At 44.4% G+C, this 22429-nt stretch overlaps 1 protein-coding gene across 6 annotated transcripts in view; it reads right to left on the bottom strand.

Annotated features, from left to right (window-relative positions):
- The window catches only part of OXR1 (oxidation resistance 1), a 4227902-nt gene that overhangs the window by 1445710 nt on the left and 2759763 nt on the right, over positions 1-22429 (bottom strand). For all 6 annotated transcript variants that reach the window (XM_044065701.1, XM_044065702.1, XM_044065703.1 and 3 more), the window contains one exon: positions 17580-17687. In XM_044065701.1, the coding sequence (XP_043921636.1) occupies positions 17580-17687 (108 nt within the window). The remainder of the gene's footprint in view (positions 1-17579; positions 17688-22429) is intronic.

The raw sequence follows: 22429 nt of genomic DNA, 5'->3' as shown, positions 1-22429 counted from the left end.
AGGACCCCGAGATTTCTTATGCCACATTTTTCCACTCCTCCAAATCCTGGAGAAGGTACGTTGAGGGTTGGAAAATCATAGGCCTACGGCAGACAGGGTTTTTTCAGCTTCCTCACACCTGGCTAGTGTGTCCTTCACTTTGGAGTTAGGGGATGAAGCTTTGATGGGAAGATTCAGAAAGGAAGACTTGAAAGGATCAGCGAGGTCACAAATGCGCATCCAGGCATGACTCCTCATAACAATGCCCGAAGCTGCTTCTCTAGCCGCCACTTCAGTCGCATGTGACAGCAACCTCATGGACGAGTTGGATATTGATTCCAGGGTTGCAAGCTGCAAGGCCACTTTTTCCCTGACCTCGTCAGACAACTGTCCTGCGAGCGTCCCAGAGAGTTCAGAGAGCAAGTCCCTCTAGAGCTTTGTAAAATGAGCCAAATAATTCAAGGACTGTATAGCAAAGGTCCCTGATGCAAAAACACACTTCCTAGGCCTGTCCACCACCCGGGGCTCCCTGTTGGGTGGGTGTACAGTGGGACTTTCCTCAGACAAGTCCTTTTTCATGCCCGCCACCACCACTATAGCATCAAATGGTGACCCTCTGGACCAATGCGGGTTCTCCTCGGGAGGGGAAAGAATTTTGTCTGGTCTGAGTGATCTCCTCTGTGGAATCATGATTCTTCCAGGCTCCATGCACGACGAGCTCGTTGGCAAGCAGGATCACCCAAGAGGTAGAAGGCTGGGTGCGAAAAGCCTGCAGAAACACGGACTCCTCAGACAAAAGGGTTGGAGGGCTTTCCAGTCACCTCTCTGCTTTAACATTTCCAGGATGTCTCTGAAGGAGACATCATCAGGAGGTGACCGTGGGAATCCTTCACCATCAACGTAATCCATGTCTTCAGTTAACAACTCCTTGGGAGAGTCCATGTGCTTCTTCTTGCACGTCTTCTTTCGAGGGGGCTCCTCAGTGGGGGTCTCTGAGGAGGACTCAGAAGAGTGGGTACCCTGAACAGGGATGTCCTGCGGCTTCTCTTGCCCATGTCATGAGGGGGTCTAGGACAGCTGTAGCTCAGGGGGGGAGAAAACTCGGGTTCCAACATCAAAGAAGTGCTGCCAGAAGCAAGAGCCCTCTCCATCGTGTGGAAGGCAGGCCCGCCCGAAGGATGGGAGCCCAGAACTGTGAAAGTCAACCTCGGGACTGGGGTCACACCCTGCTCTGACCAACCCACTCCCACGGATGGAGCCTCAAGCAGGATTGGTGCCGACGCGGCTATCGGTGTCGAGGATGGAACAGAGGAGAGAGGCAGTTCCCTACCACAGGGTGAAGTTCCCGTCCCCCAATCCCCCGAATGAGGAAAGAACGGTTCAGCAGGAACCGAAGACCAAAGGGAGAAACTCTGAGCCAGAGTGAGATGCACCATAGGTGCTGAAGTGATGGGTTCCAAGAAGGAAGTCGGAGCAGAAGGCTTCGGAACCAAGATGGTCAAAGGAGGAGTGCAAGATGGAGTCCATGGATAAGACAACCAAGTCCTGCAGGTGGATGGGTCTTAGAAAGTGAGGGAATTCCCCCTGGCTAACAGATGGCCTAACAAGATGCACCATGTTGTGTTCCAAAAGACTCCTGATAGATCTAGTGGATACTCTAGATGGAGAGTCAGGACATACGAGGAATGGGCTATACGCTTGGCCCAGAAATGGATCTACGGAAGGGGAGTATCGGGTCCATAGTGCAAGGTCTGCCAGCACAGAAGTCTCTAGTTTCGAGACCAGAAGTAAAGGGGTCAAATCCAGTGAGGTCGGTACACCGCTCAGTGTCTAAGTGGCAGTCGGAGCTGAAAAGTACAGTTGTGTACACCTACCATAAATGTAGATGTTCGAGTGTCTTCACTGTTGCAGTCATAACTGTAGGGTATTCCTGCCGGCAGGCAGTCCGAGGTCGGCCAGAATCCCAAAGTCTGGGTCCGGCGTCGGCTGTATAAGCTAGTATCCTGACGTCAGTACGCCTTGGTACATAGCCCTCAGCCGACGCCATCTTCTTCAGCCTTTCTTGCCCTAGATGTCAGAAGTCCCCAACAAATCAAAAATGAATCCAACAAGGAAACACAAATACACCACAAATAAGAGAAAAAGAGAGGATAGGAGGGAGGGAAACCCCGACTGCAACAGTGAAGACACTCGAACATCTACATTTATGATAGGTGTACACAACTGTACTATGTTCTTCGTGTTTCACTGTTGCAGTCATAACTGTAGGGTGGAATCCCAAAGCAGTGTAGAGGGGGAGGAGGCTCTAGATAGAAGAAGGGGAGGCGAGAATACCCTGCAAGACAGCAGAGGCAAAGCCTGCCCTAGACTTAGAAAACAAGGGGAGATTGTAGTGCTTGGAAAAAGTATGCACAGAACTCCAAGTGGCAGCTTCCAAGATATCCTTGGTAGGGACTCCTCTGAGGAAAGCTGTAGAAGTAGCAGCTGCTCTAGTAGAATGACTTCTAATGGTCCCTGGAAACTGTTTCCCATGATGAGTGTAACAAAATCTGATTCCATAAGCAATCCATTTGGAAATAGTTTGTTTAGAAATACGTTTTCCAAGAGAACTGGAGGCAAAGGAAACAAACAATTGGTTAGACTTTCTGAAATCTTTAGTCTTGTCCAAGTAAAATCGTAACTGTCTGTGCACATCCAATGAATGCAGAATCCTTTCCCCTTTATTTTGAGGATTTGGAAAGAAAGTAGGAAGGTGAATTGTCTGATTTAAAGCCACCTTCGAAATCACCTTAGGCATGAAAGTAGGATTGGTCCTCAAGGATACTCTGTCCTGATGGAAAATAAGGTATGGTTCCACAGCCATGAGAGCTTGCAACTCTGAGACCCTTCTGGCAGAGGTCAATGCTAACTAAAGAACAGTCTTCCAGGATAGAAACTTAATATCTGAAGATGCAGCAGGCTCAAAAGGAGGCAAAGTAAGTTTTTCTAAAACATAATTAAGATCCCAGGCAGGGACAGGAGGGGTCCTTGGAGGCCGCAAATTTTTAGCCCCTCTCAAGAACTGCTTCACCAAAGGATGTGAAAAAACAGGAGGATCAGAACTGTAATGCGCAGAGATAGCAGAAGCATGTATCTTAATGGAAGAAAAGGAAAGTCCTTTAGATAAAAGTTCTGAAAGGTAAAGCAAAATAGAGGAGAGATCAGGAACCTGAGGATCAGAGCCTCGGTCCTGCATCCAAATAGAAAACCTCTTCCATTTAGAGGCATAAGATTTCCTAGTGCTAGGCAGTCTAGCTTCCAAAAGAACATCCAAAACTTGTTTGGGAAGACTAGAGGAAATCAAATTCCTTTGAAGAGCCAAGCTGCTAGGCAAAGGGTCTTGAGATTGGAATGTAGTAACTGACCCTGATGCTGGGACAGAAGCGAAGGGTTCAGTGGGAGAATCCAAGGAGGCCCCAAGAACAGGAGCTTTAAGGTTGGATACCAAAACTGTCGAGGCCAATTTGGAGCAATCAAGATGAGGAACTTGGGCTTGTCCTGTTTTATCTTCAGTAGTACCCGAGGCAGTAGAGGAAGAGGAGGGAAGGCAAATGCTGAAAGGTTTCTCCAGCTGAAGGACAGGGCATCCACTCTCCATGCTGTTTTGTGGAAGGACCTGGTGCAAAAGCGAGGCAGCTGATGATTGAGATGGGATGCAAACAGATCTATCTGGGGACATCCCCAAACTGCAGTAATCCTGTTGAACAAGTTGGTGTCTAGCATCCATTCGAAAATCACCAACCAACGTTTTGCGAGCTGCTTTCCACCGCACGGCAAGAAAGACTGAAGAAGATGGCGTCGGCTGAGGGCTATGTACCAAGGCGTACTGACGTCAGGATACTAGCTTATACAGCCGACGCCGGACCCAGACTTTGGGATTCTGGCCGACCTCGGGCTGCCTGCCGGCAGGAACACCCTACAGTTATGACTGCAACAGTGAAACACGAAGAACATCGGTCGGTTCCAAAATGGAAACTAATGGTGTAGTCGAAGGTGTGCCCTGAGCTGAAGTGGCCACTAGTGCCGAAGTCTAAATATTCATAGTAAGGTCTATGATCAGTGCCGGAGGCAAGACCGGTGCTGTAACAGGTGCCGGTATCGAAGGTTTTGAGATGGTCGGAGCTGAAGAAAATGAAGCCGAAGAGGCAGATTTATGCTCGGAAGGTAACTTTGGGACCTTTGATTTCCCAGGCTTGCTCTGATCACCCGATGGTGAAGAAGAAACAGAGTGAGATGTTTTTTTGTCCTTAGAAGGAGAGGTTGAGACCTCCATTGCAGAAATGGCCTCTGAGAAGGGAGACTTGAGTAACCCTTTCAGACTGAGTTTATTTTGTGCTTATTAAGAGTGCGTTGATTGAAACTACAAATGTCACATGAAGGCTGCACCGAGAGGTGGGGCACTCCCAAACCGTATACACAGTCATCATGAGAATCACGGTTAGGTAACTTGCCCTTACAAGAAGTACAATGCTTAAAACCTGAAGTACCCCTTCTTATCAGACATCTTGATAGAAGAAAACACCCCAAGTCAACTGTATAATCCAACAATAATGAAGTCAACGCCATTAAAAAAAAGTCACAAACATAATACACTGGTATGTAGAGAAAAGCAGGGAAACACCTGAATAAAAGTCAATGGTAAAAGGTCAAACAGGAGAGACAATACCAACTATGGTATTGAAGAAATACCACAAGGGTAAGAGAGGAAAGGCCGTACCAACAATGGTACTTGAATGTTTACCAACAGTAACAACGGGTAGAGAGGAAAAAACAAGGTTAGATAGAAGACACTAGAAATACTAATCACTTAATAAAATATGAAGATATCCAAAATTTTTCACACAAGTATCAAAAACGTTTCACTTCGCTGAGAGCTCGGCTGAAACGCAGGCTTTATGGCTACGTGGCAAACGAGATCTAAGATAACAGGGAGAAGGCCATTCTGGGTAGAGACTTAGCTCCAGAGTTTTTTGGCTGGTGTGAGCTTGGTAATAGGCCAACTCAGTTCTGAGGGCTCAGAACCGAACCCATCACTGATGAATGGAAAGAAGATTAACATCATCAGATTTTATTCTGTTTTTTTGCCTTATTTCTACGTTCTTGATTTGTTTAGAAACTACTGTGTTAGTCTTACACCATAGTTCCCAGGCTTTATATCTCTAGTTTTCAGAAGGGGCCCTAGTGTCTCTGTTTAGCCAGAGGGCATAGTTTGATTTTACTCTGATGGTTCTAACAGGAGCATGTACATTTAATATATCTAAGAAAGATTTATTAAAGTGGTTCACTTCATCATCTAGGTCAAGGTACTTGAGTGGAGTCCAACTGCACCTTTGTAGGTCAGCTAGGAAGTTATCAAGATTAAAGTTATGTTTTTTTTCTGAGTGGTTTAAACTTAGTAGGTTTTGGTTGGAATATGTGTTGTCGTATAAGAAATATGGGTAGGTGGTCATGGCAACCTCACTGGAATGAGTGAGAGGAGTTATTTAATAATACCTAATCCAAGGTGGATTTTTTATACTAGCTTTATCTATTCGGGTAGTTTATGTGACGGATGGGGTGATCTGTTTCACATGCATGTCTAAATTAAAATCACCCAGTATGAACGTCTCCTGACTAAGGGTACTAGTTGCCCAGTGCAATAGAAATTCTATAACTGGGACATATTTCCAGGTGGGATATAGCAGCCAATTATATTAAGTGCTTTTCTTGAATTTATGGTTAGAGTGGTATAGATGATTTCTGCATTGTCCAGTTGTGGGCTTTTGCATTCAAGGAAAGTTAAAGTGAGATTGTCTTTAAAGAGGACAGCAACTCCACCTCCTCTTTTGAGTCTTTTGGCCACCCTGCACAGAGGCTAAGTACGGGTTCCTCCTTGCTTGGTGATGTACCAGACAACTGACATGTTGTCAGCACGTACAACAATAGTTCCCAAGGGAAGAATGCCTTGAAAGGCTTGCAATGTTAGTAGGGCTGCTTTTATTTCTAGGACACTGATATGCAACCTGGTCTCGGAAGATGACCACGTGCCTTGGACCATCTTCCCATTTTAAAGCCCATTCACCCAAACTGGGAAGTGTCTGTAGTCACAGTGGCTATGAGGGGGGCTATTCAAAAATGGTCTGCCTAGATCCACCAACTGTGACGCCTGCAAATGGGAGTCAATCTTATGGAAAAGGACAAGGCTAAGACTGAATGAACCACTGAGTGGCTAGTGTCCACTGTAGAACTGCATGAAAACCTGGCTAGGGGAACTAACAGAATCTCTGCAGACATGGACCCAAAGACCTGCAGACTCAAATCAAGCCATGGGGGGTTGTCGGCCTTACAACTGCTGAACCTGATTCCTCAGAGTGGCTACTCAGTTTGAAGGAAGAGAAGCTATCTGATCCCTCGTGCTGAGCTGCATACTTATGAATTCTAGGGTTTTGAACTGGAGTAAGGTTGGATTTGTTCATGTTTACAGTGATACCCAGGGAGTGCAATAACTGGAGTAAGTAGTCCCTGGCTTGAATTAGCAGATGCCTCATGAGGGTGGTCAGGAGTCAATTGTCTAAACATGGAAACATTTGCAATCCCCTGAGCTTCAAGTGAGAAGCTACCACTGCTATGCATTTGGTGAACACCCTGGGGCTGTGGTGAACCCAAAGAGCAGTGCTCTGAATTGGCAGTGACTGGCTCCCAGCTGAAGTGCACGTATCTCCTGGACTGCCTATTTTGATATGATAGTACATGTCCTTGAGATTTATCGAGCACATTCAGTCATCAGTGTCCAACAGCGGCAGAATGGACCGAACTGTAACCATTTGGAACCTCTACTTCTTTACATACTCATTTAACTTGCTCAGATCCAGGATAGGTCTTGGGTCTCCTGTCCTTTTCAGCACCAAAAAGAAGTAGGAGTAGGTTCCGAATCCTTTGTATTCGGCTGGGACCTCCTGGATGACTTTTTTGCAACAGCAGTTGGATTTCCAGTGCTGCCTGTTCCTGTGGACTAGGTGGCACACCGGGAATGCTTTTGGAGTTTGGGGGATAGCAGGGAAAGAGGAATATCAACCTCCGGATATTATGCTTAGCACCCAATGGCTTTGAGTCTATTGGGTCCAGGCTTTGGGGTGCAAAGCTAGTCATCCCCCAACTGCCTCCAGAAACAGTCAGGGCAGCACATCAGGAGGGCTGGTAGCGCTTATCGGGACAGAGTTCCCGAAAGGCCTGGTTCTGCAGACCCCCCCCCCCTCTGCCTCTAGGACAGCATCTACCATCAGACCCTCCCTCTCTGCCTCTAGAGGAGGGTTCTCCATGTGGGTCCTGGAAAGGCCCCTGGGACTTGCAGAACCACATTTTCTTGGCCCTGAGCTGGTTCCTGCAGAAGGACCTCTGATTCCAACAGCAGAAAGAGTCTTCCAGTCCTTCTTGCTGCAGGTAAGTGCATCTCTGACCAACAGCCCAAAACTAAAGGAGCCATCATAAGAGGCACTGACAACCAACGCCTTAAAGGGCTCTGCAAAATCACACAGCCTCAGCCAGGAATGTCTCCTTAGGGAGAGTCCTGAGCCGGCTACTCATGAGGTGCCCTCCATGGTATGAGAGATTAACCTCATCAATGAGTTGGCGATAGACGAAAGAGTGGTCACCTTGGGAGAAACTTTCTTAAATTCCTTCGCAGGCATGGACTCAGAGAGAAACTGACAATTCTTTGATCAGGTCCCTCTGCAGCAAAGTGAAATGAGCTAGATAGTTTAATGGCCACAGTGCAAAGGTTGCCAAGGAATAAACGTACTTCCCAAATCTGTCCAGCACTCCAGACTCCTTGCTAGACAGAGGGACACTGGCAGTTTCTTCCGCCAGCTCTTTCTTGGTGGCTGCTACCATAATAGCATCGACTACGGGGCCCTTACTCCAGTGTTTTCTGTCTGCAGGGGGCACTAGAAACTGATCGGGCTACTTCAGTATGGGCTTAATGATGTCTGGTTTCTTCCATTCTGGACGAGACACTAAATCCACCAGGACATCTGCCGGGGGGGGGGGTACCCTGGACATAGATGGACTCATCCTGAATGCCTCCAAGAGAACAGACTCCTCAGATGAAAGATTGGGCAGACCACCCACCTCTCTGCATCACGCTCGCCAATATGTCCCTGAAGGAGATATCTTCAGGTGAGGATTGGGGGGATCCATTCCCCTCATCGAAGTCAGTATCCACGGTTAAAGACTCCAAGGGGGAGTCTACGTGCCTCCTTTTACACTTCTTCCGAGGGACTTCCTCAGCTGGGTATTCTGGGGAAAAGTTGGAAGAAGGGGATCCTTCCTTAGGGAAATCTTGGAGGCTGCCAGGGACAAGAAGACTCATGGCAGGATGAGAGAGAGCCAGGCCTGGATCCGACGGGGCTACATGGGCAGATTGGAGGAACTGTGCTGTCAGATCTCCAGCTAGAGAGAAAACCCTCTCCACTATCTGGAAAGCTGAAGGACCAGGAGAAGCCCTTTCCGCTTCACCTGGAGCCAAAACTACCAAGGAAAAACAGGCAGGACTTAACTATGGATCTAGGGCATCTAGAAGGGATCGGACCTGAGCTGTCAAGTGCCAAAGTGCCTAAGAGAAGGGATGGCTCCAAAAACAAAAAAACAAAAACAGAGCTGACCCCAGTCCCCCGGACCCGGAACCGATACCACTGCTCAGAGACTCGCTCTGCTCTGAAAAGGTCAGAACGGGGCTCGTCAAGGGTATCCTCGGCGTCGAAGAAGGGAGCTTCCTCTGTGCCAAATCTGACATGCACAGTACTCCCAAATCCCATAACTCGAAGCTGAACTAAGGATTGGATAAGGGGTCTTGATGAGGTGACCTGGGTAGCTCACCGATCAGACAAGGAAAGGAACAGCGACCACGCCCAGCTAGATCTGGCCATTAAGAAACCTCATCATCATCCTGTCCATGTCCGCCTTGGACTAGCTTCTTGAAGACCTGGAAGAAGCAGATGATGGGGGCCTGGAGTGCTTACACTTGCAGGATAGAGGCAGGGACTTCACTGAGGTCCTCGGATCCAAGGGAATAGGATCCAAAGTGGGAGCCGACAAAGGCATAAGAAAATGCTCTCCCCTGGATCCATAGAGGCTGTAGGATCTGATCAGGGAGGTAACTTCTGTGGATCCAGAGTCAAATCCATTGATCTCTTGGGCTTCTTTTTATTAAGAGAGTCGCTTGGGGAGGTAGGGAGGGACCTCTTTTTAGACTCCTTAGGAGCAGCAGAAGCAGAGGAAGAAACCAGAGAAAACCCCCAGAGCAGAGGAGGGTAGAAGGCCCCTGAAAATAAGTTTAGAAGTCTGTCTGCAAGTGCCCTAGGATTGAACGCAGCACAGATGGAATATACTGCTTTCAAGTGATCGGCACCCAGGTAGCATACTCACTCCTTGTGGGCATCCTGACTAGGGATTTTATGCCTACAAGAAGTGCAGCATTTAAAGCCAGTAACTGGTTTGTCCGCCATAACGGACTAAAAGCACGCCAAAAAAAAAAAAAAAAAATCAAGGACAGAGAAATACAAATGTTTAAAAAAAAACAAATTCTATTTTCTACAAGATAGCAAACCTAACTGTAAACACAAGCTAACTATTTAAAGAATTTACGAAGAAAAGTTAAATTAACCTAGTCTACCTTTTTTTTTCTTTTGAAAGATGGGCACACACACACACACACACACACACACACACACACACACACACACACACACACACACACACTACTCGAGAGAGAGTGAAGAAGTAAAACAGAACCACCGGCTTACAGTTTTGAATCAAAGGCTATCATAAAATAGTTACCCCATGCCTGAGAGATGAAGTCCTCATCTGACTCGCTGGAGCAGCAAATGAGATATGAGGTAGTTGGGTGGATGCAAGGCATTATGGGTATGAGGGAGGAGCTTGAGAGTCAGATCCAAGTCCGTGGAATGTGCTGAGCCGGATCTGAGGGTCGGCTCCGAGACCCTATCATGAGGAGGAATGAAGGGTACAACATCAGATCTGAATTTATTTTTTCCAGAGGTAACAGACAATTGAGAGATTGTTTTCTGTGAGATGTTAAAAATCTACTTGTTCAAATAGGTTCATAGGCTATTAATAGGCTAATGACCACTAGGGCCCTTACAAGCCTAGCTATGCACCACAAAACCATTTGGGCCCCAAGTATCATATAAAGGGTGTCATGATAGTAGGCAGGTAGCTAAGGATTTGTAGGGTGGTGTTAGTTAAGATAATACTTTTCTTACTGATGGCCTCTGTCCGTACGGGAAATGAGGGACAAACCTGGGGTAAATTTATGATTTCCCATCCAACTGTCAAGGTTTCATCTGAACAGGGTCAGGGATGAACTCTATTTTACAAGGATGGGTAGCCTATAACATAGTGCAGGGATCCTTTGATAGCCTATAACAAAGTGCAGGGATCCTTTGATAGCCTATAACAAAGTGCAGGGATCCTTTGGGACACAATATCTGTCTCTCCAGCACATTCTGTTATGACAAGTTGAGATTCCTGGATCTAGTGTTTCTAATGTTGCTTGTTTTGAGTATGTACAACAGATCCATCAAGGCTGGGTTTGAGGAAGCGGTATAAGTCAGACAATGATTCCCCTCGGAGCAGCCTGTAATAGACTGAATACAGAGACACAGTCTTCAGGCAATCAGTGTAGGGTAGGCTATTTGTGCCCTGGATTCTCCTGGATTGAGAAGCATTTGTGGACATTCTAAGTCTTGCAAGTGCATGGTTAGATGCATGCCAAAGACGGCACAGTATTCAATGATCGGTCTGATAAGGGCAGAGTACAGTGGTACTATAACTTCCTTCGACCTGGATGTCATACCCTTACCTATAAGTTGGGCAACATAAAATGATTTGCTTATTTTAGCTACATGTTGTCAAAGGACAGACTGCTGTCGACATATGTTCCCAGATTCCCTACTACTGGGTACACTCTTAGGGACATTTTATTGTTGGGAGTAATTAACATGGGCTGACAGCTTCCCAAAGGGCATTATAATGCATTTTTTGGCACAGTGTTTTAGGCCATGGTTTTGGCACCAGTCAAAATCATGGTACCAGTCATTTGCCTATGTTAAAAACACTTGCAAGATGTCTGTGTCTTGTAGGAACCTATAACAGCTCCCAATTTAAAGTAATCTGTGAACTTGATGACCCACAGGTCTTTAACAGCCTTGACAACGGAGAGGTAGAAGCCAAAATGGACCAAGCCCAGCACGAGCACTGGGATACTCCAATGGTGATTGTTCTCTTGCTGGAAGTGGTCTAACCTATCCTGACTTCTTGGGTCCTGTCTGTGAGCCAGTCAGCAATCTACTGAGTTATGCAAAGGTTTACACCTAGCTCAGAGAGCTGGTCAACAACACCTGAGTGGAGTGTTGTATCAAATGACTTAGCCAGGTCAAGATACACAGCATTTACTGTTTTACCATTGTCTTGGTAACCCTTTCAAAGAAGTCTACAATGTTAAGTTGGCATGACCTTCCCTTAAAACCAAACTGGCAACACCAGACCCATCCCAATGTCCTTGTTTATCATTTCCATGATAGCTTGTTCCATGACTTTGCATATTAGGCTTGTTAAGATTGATGGGTCTGCAGTTCTCTGGGTCAGTTGATCGTCTCCCCTTGTGGAAGGGGATGACTGCTGCGGTCCTCCATTCACTTAGAATGTAGCCTGTTTCAAAGTTGTAGTTGAAGAGTGCCTCAAGTGGTCCTGATAGGTCATGTTTTAGACTGTTAAGGATACAACTGAGGATGTTGTTGACCCAAGGATGCAGTATTCTTGGCTTCAGTGAGTGCTGCCAACACCTGGTCCCTACTTAAAGCTGCGGGAAGTATATTGGAGGGGATTTCACCTGGTGGAGATAAAGGTGTGTGTGTGTGTGTGTGTGGGGGGGGGGGGGGTGAAGTCCGAACTGAATGCATCAGCCAGTAGATTTGCTATGTCATCCTGATCAGTGTAGGTGGCATCCCTCACCGCCAGTTTAAGGTTGCAGACATAGCTGATGGAAGGCCTTCTGATTGTCCTTAGCTTGCAAGGCTATCTTGACCTCACAAGTTTGCTTTGTTGGACATAATTAGACCTCTCACAGATATAGCTTGCAAGGCTATCTTGACCTCACAGTTTGCTTTGTTGGACTTAAAGCTCTCACAGATATAGAGGAGACTGGTAGGTTAACAGCTTAAGGGCCCTTTCAAGCCTGGCCAATATAACCCTATTTTACTTACTATATTTCCCTTAAAGACAAGAGGATGGCATGGATTTGTGCCTGTGCATTTAGAATCTTACAAAATGCCCCTGTCCATAATGGACATAGGCACTACCCCAGGTGTGAATTTTGTGATGCCCCATCCACTGATCCAAACTGCATTTGAAGAGGGCCAGGAAAAGGCTCTGCTTAACGTGAATAGTAAGCCTATTCCAAAGAAGGGGCAATCTCAGAGAGACGTAGCTCTCTCTCCAGCAAATTTTGTTTGAGTTGCTAAGTTTAGATCCTAGATTGGGCAAGTTTAAGATCACTAGATTGGGAGACCCTTGTGCCGTTTGGTTTGTGGATGTGTAGTAACTTCATCAGGGCTGGTTTTGAGAGTGCCTTGCAGGTCAGGCATAGGTTATCCCTTAACAGTCGGCAGTATAGGGCTTTTAGTCTATCTGCCTAGTGCATGTTGTTTATACCCTGTGCTTACTTTGTGAGGAACCTCTGATGAGGTCGCTCCAGCTGCTTTAAGTGCATAGTCAAGTACCAGCCAAATGGTGCACTGCACTCTATTATTGGTCTAATGAGGGCAGAGTACAACAGGACTACAATTTCCTTGGATCTGAATGCCATACCTCTACTTATAAGTTATGCCATATAGAAGGGCTTCCTCACCACTGTGGACACATGGCAGTCAAAGTTCAGGCTACTTTCTGTGTACCTAGATCTCTCACCTCTGAATCTACTTCTAGGGGTGTGCTACTGATACTGTAAGTTGCAGGGTTATCCGACTTCCCAAAGGGTATGAGGATGCATTTTATTTGCATTTAGCATGAGGCAATGGTTCTGGCACTAATGATTTGTCTGATTTAGACCCTGCTGAAGGATATCTAAATCCGTGAGGGTATTCAATGATTGTCCCCAGCTTTCAGTAGCTGGCAAACTTTGCCGTCCATGGACTTCCATATTAGCCTTGACTTCAAAGAGGTATATTCTGAACAGGAGTGGTTCCTAGGACAAAGTCCTGTGGCACACCACTAGTAAGTTTCCTCTTACCAGATACGGATTCACCAACTTTAACCACATGTTCTGTCCGTCAGCCAACTGGCTATCCATCTGGTGATTAAGAGATTTATGCCCAATTTTATGAGTTTTGTTTGTAGTACCCGAGTGGGTAATTGTGTCAAATGCCTTGGCAAGGTCAAGGTAGGTATGTATGTACTTTTTTTTTTTTTTTTTTAACAACATCCATGGTCTTCGTGACATTCAAAAAAATCCACCAGACTCAGCAGGCATGACCTACACTTGGCAAAGCCAAATCTGGTTGGGTCCAGTGTTTGGAGGTTTCCTATGTCATTATCAGGATCATGATTATTATACGCATGGCCATAGAAAGAAGACTAGTCAAAAAATTGTGGGTCTATAATTTCCTGGGTCAGTAGATGGTCCCCCTTTATGCAGAGGGACGACTGTTGCTGTTCTCCACTCTATCAGGACAGAGCCAGTCTGGAGACTGTTGTTAAAAAGATCCCAATGGGCCTGATAAGTGTCAATTTAAGCTATTTAATAGGCAACCTGGTATATCGTCAGACTACACTGAAGCTGTGTATTTAGATTTACAGAGCACAGTGCCAACCTGTTCTTTGGTGATAACTAGCAGTGGAGGGGTGGAGGGCATTGCTAGGGGAAGAACTGGGAGGCAAGCAAAAACTGAGGGTAATGCTACTCAATGCTAGAAGTCAATCTCAAAATGCACTCACTCGAGGCACTCCTTAAAATGGAGAACATAGATATCTGTGCAGTGACTGAGACCTGGTTCAAGGCTCCAGAGAGCACCCCTGCACTACCAGGCTATAACTTATACCACACTTTTCGGCCATGCAACCTGGACTGAAACACCAAAGGCGGAGGTGTGTCCATATTAATTAAGGATATCCACACCTCCAGGCTACTTGCTCAGCATAATGCATCCAAGGTTATCCAAGTGCAACTAACTCTGGGCAAAACTGCAATCCAAATTGTAGCTTGCTACAGATCCCCCACCATGCCCCAAGATACCCACTCCTCTTTTCTTGATGTACTGGAAAATATTAGGGTTCAACCAAACACCCTAATAATGGGCGACTTCAACGACCCCACCATTAACTGGGAAAACTACTTGTGTACCAACTTCTTAGCTCAACGCTTTCTGGAATTCATAAACTCCAAAGCCCTGGATCAATTTATCCACACCCCCACTAGGGGCAACAATATCCTAGACCTAGTCATTGCCAACATGAGTGACTGGTGTTCTACACCTGAAGTCAAATCATTGTTGGTCCGATCCAACCATAAGCTAATCACCCTTGATATCCACATCCCGCCCCCACCTCCCATTAAGGAAACCATGGTAAAAAATTTCTCCAAAGCCAACAGCCTCAGTAAGAAGCGGAGATCCTTTATAAGATCCTCCAAAGCTAGCTACGAAAACAAAATCGCCACTAATTCTAAGGACAACCACAAAGCATTCTATAGCTATGTCAAGAATCTCGATGGCAACACCCAGATCTGCTCTGAGTTACAGCACAATGGCACGAAAATTACAGAACCAACTGATATTGCCAACATCCTGGCAGATAGGTTCAGTGCTAACTTTACACCCCCTCCCCACACCCTAAATGGCCCATATCTATACAGGAAGAATGCAGAGTCCCTGTGATCACTACACAGGTAAGACCTGCACTCTCTAAAGCCAAAAACACAGCATCCATGGCACCGGACAACATCCCAGGCTGCGTCCCCACTTAAGCACCATGTTCAATAATAGCCTCGCATCAGGCTTTGTGCCCACTGAATGGCGCACAGCAACAATTATCCCACTCCACAAAGGGCGAGCCATATTTAAACCAGAAAATATTTTCAAGAAAGGTGAAGAGCGTGAATTGAACTGTGAACCAGACCAAGTAAATTACTGCTACCCAAATAAAACTGAGGAGTAGATGCATGCTTGGTTTTCAGTTTCTTTTAGACAGGAAAAATGAGGCTAACCATTCTACTAATGACAATAGCAGGTTCCCCAAAGATGAGCACAGCATTCTGACAAGAGAGAAAAAAAAGTTACCTGTTCCCTCTCCCAGAACAGACAAGAGTGTCTTTTCCCTTGCTTGCTACGGGGCCAACAGCCACAGAGGGCGTGGCTAGCCCCCAGCCAATAGTGAACATAGGTGCTACACCAGAGGGATACGAGGTAAAAGATGAGTGGTCTGAGGTACAACAAATGGCCAAAGCAGAGTCACCCACCTGTGGCTGAAGCAAATGCTTACCAACTGTGATGGCAAAGGCTATTTGCTTAATTTTTTTCTTTTTGTGACTAGAAGAAAAAAACAGCCATGGGACAAATAGCCTGTTCAATGTTCAAGCCGAAAATGGTGCCTCTTTCCTGGGGAAGACGAGTAGTAATTGCAGATAAACACTACCAGTCCACAAACATTACTTTTTTGATAGAAAAACACAGTAAAAAGCACTTTAAAACACTTTCACTTTTGTGGGGGGTTGGCATAAATACAATTTCTCCACAGAAAAAAGGTTTTCAATTACTTACACTATTTTTAAACTGACATTTAAAATTTTGTTAGTCTTGAGACTGACCGTGAAAATACAACACTCCTAGCTTTTGAATAACTTTCATGAAGAGGGAAGTAATAGATCAACAAAATTAAAAAATGGAATGTTTTCCCCCAACGAGAACTGATCTGCCCAGCAAAGGAAAGCACAACCTCACAGTCGACCCTATAAAGCCTCAGAAGAGTGTACTCTTCAGCAACAGTAAAGCTCTGAAGGGCTTTGCATGCAAACTTGTCTTTTAGTCAGCTGAGTTCGAGCTGCCTGACAGCTTGGGTGCACAGAAGATGCCCTGAAGCTTTGGAAGCTGGCCAGCTGTTATATCCTTGGCAGGATGCAGCATTGATCAATATGATGAACATCTGAAATTTTCACAAAATAAATGAAAAGGAAGTTTTTACTCAGCACACAATGAGCACAAAAGGTAACTACTGCAGATCTTTTGCTAACTGCTTTCATGTGTTCCAGTCTGTGAGCATTGGCTGACAGCTGATTAGATAATCCCCACAGCGTTAATGGAAAAATTTCTTCCAGCACTGAATGGCAGCCAACCACCATTCTGACAGCAAGAGGTATTCTTCTGATCCTAGCTAAAACCATCAACAAAAATACTACAATTTACCTAGTATGGAGCACAATATTATTTCATGAAGTCATGAAATGACTGAATAGCAAGCCTTCTTCCTACATGAATTCTGAATCTTGGACAAAGTGCACAAATGCCAATGGCACAAACAACTCGACTGTTCAACTAATGACTTATTTCAAGAGGCTTGTCTCTCATTAGTTCAGTGTTGTGTTCAGCTGAATTAATCACAGAGAAGAAATCAGATCACTCATTAATCAAAGCAGAGCAGCTGCTGCAACCAAAGTACCTAGTCACCCATTCACAGGCTACATTGGGAGCACCTTGCGAGGGCCACACATATCACATGATTGCAGGCTACATTTAACCAGCAAGCTGGTGGGTTGAGAACACCGACCTAGAATTTTGCAAAATTATTATACGCTAATGGAACCGTATAGGTTTCCTTCTGGAAAGTTCTGCATTTTACATTAAAACAACTGACTAGGACACATTTTCAATATAAACAATATGTACTACAAGTTATAAAAAGCACTTAGAATTTCCATCCAAAATGAGCTTTTGCTGGGCACACCAGTGCCTGAATTTTATTAATACCCTCGATGCTACTTAAAGACAGTACATCCACAAAACACTAACTTTAAAATTAGAGAACACTAACACAGCAGGGAACATACTAGTATTTTCTAGTAACAGTCAAACAAGCAAAGATCAAGTTCTGATTACAACATGAGCTGGAACTAGTGGCTTGAATGCTACAATGGATGGGCAGAGGAGGATAGGAGTGAGTGGCTTACACCCATCTCATGCTTCAGGGTGGGGTGAAATGGTGGTCCAAGCTGGCCAAAACTGCTCCCATGCAAGTAGAGGTTTGCAAGGCTGCAGTGGCCACAGAAATGGGGGATGTGGTCTCAGAAATCCACATTATCACAGAAGCCAGTGATGGCAGCCCTCGCAGGAATGGATGTGTGGGAATATGCGCACTCCAGGCAAGATCACATAACACCTTCCACAGTGACACAGGATGTCAGGTTAGACACCTCACCACAAAAAACCCAATAGCTGTCTGACGGCCTCTGAGGAATGAAGGGCTGATGAGAGCCAAGTAATGGAAGAAATAATATACACACATAAAAAAAGTACTACCTGGCCAGGAACAACTGCCCTGGAGAAAAGTTTGTTCAGCTGAACCAGTTCATTTGGTGTTGTATCAAACTTGAGAGAAATGCTGTTCAGAGAGTCTTTTGGCTCAACCTATAAAGAAGAACAGTCTCAATTACACAATCGGTTTAAAACTGCATCTTTTATACAAGCTGCTTCATAACCAGTTTATATATTGAATGCATATATAACCAACTGTTTTGAGGTTGGCATATTTTCAACTGAATCAGTTACACTTCGTTCAAGGCACACTGGAAATTTTTTACCATGTCTTATCTAGTATCACATCAGTGTATCCTGTTATGCAATTATATAAAACAATCAACTACATACTAAATGAAAAAAGGAATGATTCCTTTCGAATCATCTGTAATGACATATGCATAGGTGATCCAACTGTAACCCACACCAGTAAGTAACCCAGAAAAAAATAAGTAGCACAGAACTGATGCAGATAGGATGTCACTTGGTAATGAAATTTTACTACAATTATTTTTTTTAGCCACCTCTACATAAAAATTTCTTCCTAGATATGGCATTGGACAAGTTCGTGACCTGCTTTTATATGTCATTTAACAATTCAAGGCAAGTGTGGTGATGATGCGAATGTCACAGAGCACACCTTTACCCTCTACGTTTACTCACAAAGAGGACATGACAGTTATTTTGGGGGTTTTGTGGCCACATAGGTCAATGGTTATAAAAAAAACTGCGGTATTTACATCCACATGCAGGTCAGTTTCTGTTTTTCTTCAGTTCATGTAGCATGCCTGACTGAAGTATTGGAGTAGATAACTCCACTGCTGATCACCTGCGACCAAGTGCAATGTTTATGGAGACCTACAATGGAATGTGACGCACATAATTTGACAGAATGCTTCACTCGTAAACTTTTTCATTGCAATGGCATGATAAAGCTAAACAGGCATCTGCAGAAGTATTTGATAGGTACACCCACACAAAGTCTGTCTGATTCATGCAGTGGCTATAGAAAGGGGTACCATATTGGTCCTTCAATACATCCACTTAGGGATCCTCCTGACCACTAGTATTGGTTCTCTGAAAGATTATTTAAGAAAACGAATTAGGAGAGAGAGAGAAGCTGTTAACGAGCTGCATCTATGTACAAAAAGCAAACATTGCATCCAGTTATATATCTACTTGTATAAACTCTATCAGAAATGAACAAAGCAGCACAATGTAGTAAGATGGGTAAAATGTAGGAAAAGCAAAACAAAAATGATACATTTTTTCTTAATTAGAAAGACTGGTTTCAATGTGGGTTACGGAGATATGATTATCAAAAGCTATGCAGTACCACAAACCTGAAAAATTACATTCTGCCCCAAGTTTAGATCATTGTGATATGATAAATCCAACCACAGCTCTCGACCCGCTATTTCAATAATTTAGAACAGCAGCTTTCATTATGTGGAATGACTGGGCAAAATGTGGAACACTTACAATGCCAACTAGGAATTTCAAACCATGGTTAAACTGTGCAACGTTATGCTTACAGAAACTTATTTTGATCAATAAATGTGACTCACTATTATGCACCATTTCAAAAAATTCTTAAGGAAGGTGCGAGACAAATTTCAGTGTGAACATTGTGCAGCATGGACATTTTAAGACTCAAAATGAACATTTTTTAAACATCTTTATTAAACATTTTTAAAAAATAACAGGCACAAATACAGTAACAAATACTAACAATTCCGTTACTTTCCTACAATATACATTTCAACATTTTTATTCACTCCAACACTGAATGAATTGCTCAGTTTCTGCCTTCCCTTAGATTTCACTCCTCCTCCTCCTGAACATTATTCTGCATGTATTGCTCCCACATATTCCATTTCCATGTAATTTGCTTATTCTCTTATCTATAGAGCCCATTGGAGACATATATCCATCTCTATTTACAAATGGTATAGTAAAACGAGTTGGTTATAATTTCTGGAAAACTGTTCACATCTTCTCAGGAGCAGTAGAGGAGATCTACACTAAAAATCTGCTGCTAAAATTTAAAGCATTTGTCCCATAGAAATTAAGAATGTGTGATAGATTTTACAGTTCATGTTCTTGTAACAGACCAAAAATGCAGATGCGTTTTTACTGTAATTAATCTGCCACTATCTAATATGTTAAGATTTTTCACAGTTACAGTGTACAATATGTTCTAGGATTTTATAATAAAATGTGAATACCTTAAAAATCTTGTGCTTCACTCAACATAGTGCAGTAATTCAGTAATTAAAAAAAATACTACAAACAGGATCCAGGAAGTTTTATGTTGTTACAGGAACTAACTTCTGTAGCTATGAAAAATAGAGAAAATATAACTCACAAACAGCAAAATTGCTTATACTAAGCATAAGCCTGCAAGAAAACACTTTATTCAAAACTGGGTAGTTCAAAAACTGATGCTCACCACCAAACAACCTGGGAATAATTCCACTTTTTTTTTTAAACACAGCACTGCACCGTGGTTCAACTTTAACAGCGATAAACATTTTGTCAAACTAAGCATAGACCAGGGGCTTAAATACAAATTGATACAACTCTAATTGACACATTCTAAATGATTTTTAATGAAGATAGCAAGCCCAGAAATTACAAATAGATGAACAGTCCAAACTTTTAAATAACATCTGCCAGACCTTTTTTTAGAGAAAGCACTTGTCATTTACATTCCTAAACGAAGTCAAGGGACACACTGCAGAAGATTATGGCACACTATGGTACATTGACACGAAAGGTATATACTTAAACCACAATCACATATCTATAAGTATTTCTTAGGTTCATACTAGGCTATCTGCCCAAGGGCATTTATAAGCTTAGCCCAAAGTTTTGTGGCTTTCACCACCCCTTAAGTTTGAAAGGTACTGTGCCCATTAGTTTACCGTGCCTCTGTCCAGCAGTGACACTGAGGTGATCCCCGGGGTAAACCTGCGATCTCCCATCCATTGGTCAAGATTTCTCTTGAACAGGGCCAGCGAGGTGCTCTGCCTCACATGTACCGGGATTTTGTTCCACAGCATAGGGGGTCTCTGGATGATTAATCTGTCCCTCCAGCACGTCCTATTTATAACTGTGTTAAGGTTTAAGTCTCTTCCTCTTGTATTTCTTGTGGATTTAGATTTTTTGAGGTGGAGCATGTCCATCAATTCTGGGTTTGACATGGCCTTGTACGTTAGGCACAGGTCACCTCTGAGCAGACGGTATGTGTCTGAATAGAGCTGGAGTTCCTTCAGTCGGGCAGCATAAGACATATTTTTGAGACCCTTTATCCTTTTGGTGAGGAACTTTTGGGGCCTTTCCAATTGCTGCAGGTGTCGGGTAAGATACATTCCGAATGGGGCATTGTACTCAATCATTGGTCTGATGAGTAGAGGGGAACAATGACCTCCCTTGATCTAGATGTGAATCCCTTCATGATCAGGTGGGCAATGTAGAAGGTTTTCCTAACTACCTTGGCAACGTGGGTGTCAAATGAAAGGTTTCTGTCAACCTGGGTCCCCAGATCCCTGATAACCTCTTCTGTGCTTAGTGGATTGCCACCTATATGGTAGCTAGGGGTAACCTTGTTTTTCCCGAAGGGTATGACTATGCATTTTTTGGCGTTTAACGTTAGGCCATGGCTCTGGCACCAGTTATCCGTTTCTATGAGACCCTTCTGGAGGATATCTGTGTCTGATGTGTTTTCAACTATGGCACCCAGTTTGCAGTCATCTGCAAACTTAGTCAGCCATAATCCTCTTGTGTTTGCCTGTACTTCTGAGTAGATGCCGGACAAGAGCAGGCCTAGGACTGAGCCTTGTGGGACACCACATGTGACCGGCTTGGAGTCTGACATGGCGCCAGCCACTCTGACCTTGTGGGTTCTGTCACTTAGCCAGTTTGCAACCCATCTTGTGACATATGGGTTTACATTTAAGTTGGTGAGTTTTTCTATGATACCCAAGTGGGGTATTGTGTCGAAAGCTTTTGCAAGGTCAAGGTAGGCTGTGTGGACTGCCTTGCCCTCATCAATGGCCTTGGTGACTGTTTCAAAAAAATCAACCAAGTTTAAAAGGCATGATCTGCCCTTGACAAAGCCAAACTGGGTTGGATCCAATGTCTGTAAGTCCCCTATGTCTTTATTTATGAGTTCCATTATGATCCTCTCCATAGCATTGCAGACTAGGCTTGTCAAGCTGATGGGGCGGTAATTACCAGGGTCAGTGGAGGCACCGCCTTTGTGAAGTGGGACCACAGTTGCCGCACGCCACTCCTTGGGTACGTATCCTGAGGTGAGGCTAAGATTAAACAGCTGCCCTAACGGCGGGTTTAATTCCTCATTGAGTTCGTGGAGCACACAACCGGGGACACCATCTGGTCCCATAGATGCTGTGTTTTTTGCCTTGGAGAGAGCGGTTTTCACCTGAGCGTTTGAGATGTGCGGGAGGCTACAATCCGCTGGGATAGATGTCACTCCTTTTGGGGAGGGGGGGGGGGGGAATTTGCACTGAACCTGTCAGCCAGTATGTTGGCAATGTCTGTTGGTTCAGTGATTTTTACATCATTTTGAACTAATTCTGAGCATATCTGGGAGTTTCCTCCCAGGTTTCTAACATAGCTAAAAAAGGCCTTATGATTGTCTTTTGAGTCCTTAGCGACTTTTCTTTCAAAATTTGCCTTGGATGATTTTATGAGCGATCGTAGTACTTATAGTGATCAAGGGTGTCTTCCCTTTTAAGGATTTTGCTCTATCTTGTAGTAGCTTTCTCCATTTATTGTAGAGCTTGTTAATGGCTGGGGTCCACCAGACTGGGCGCTTGCCTTTGGTG

This window comes from Protopterus annectens, chromosome 3.part0, assembly GCF_019279795.1.
Source record: "Protopterus annectens isolate FY-2018-M chromosome 3.part0, PAN1.0, whole genome shotgun sequence".
NCBI lineage: Eukaryota > Metazoa > Chordata > Ceratodontiformes > Protopteridae > Protopterus > Protopterus annectens.
This window is presented reverse-complemented; position numbering and strand designations above follow the sequence as displayed.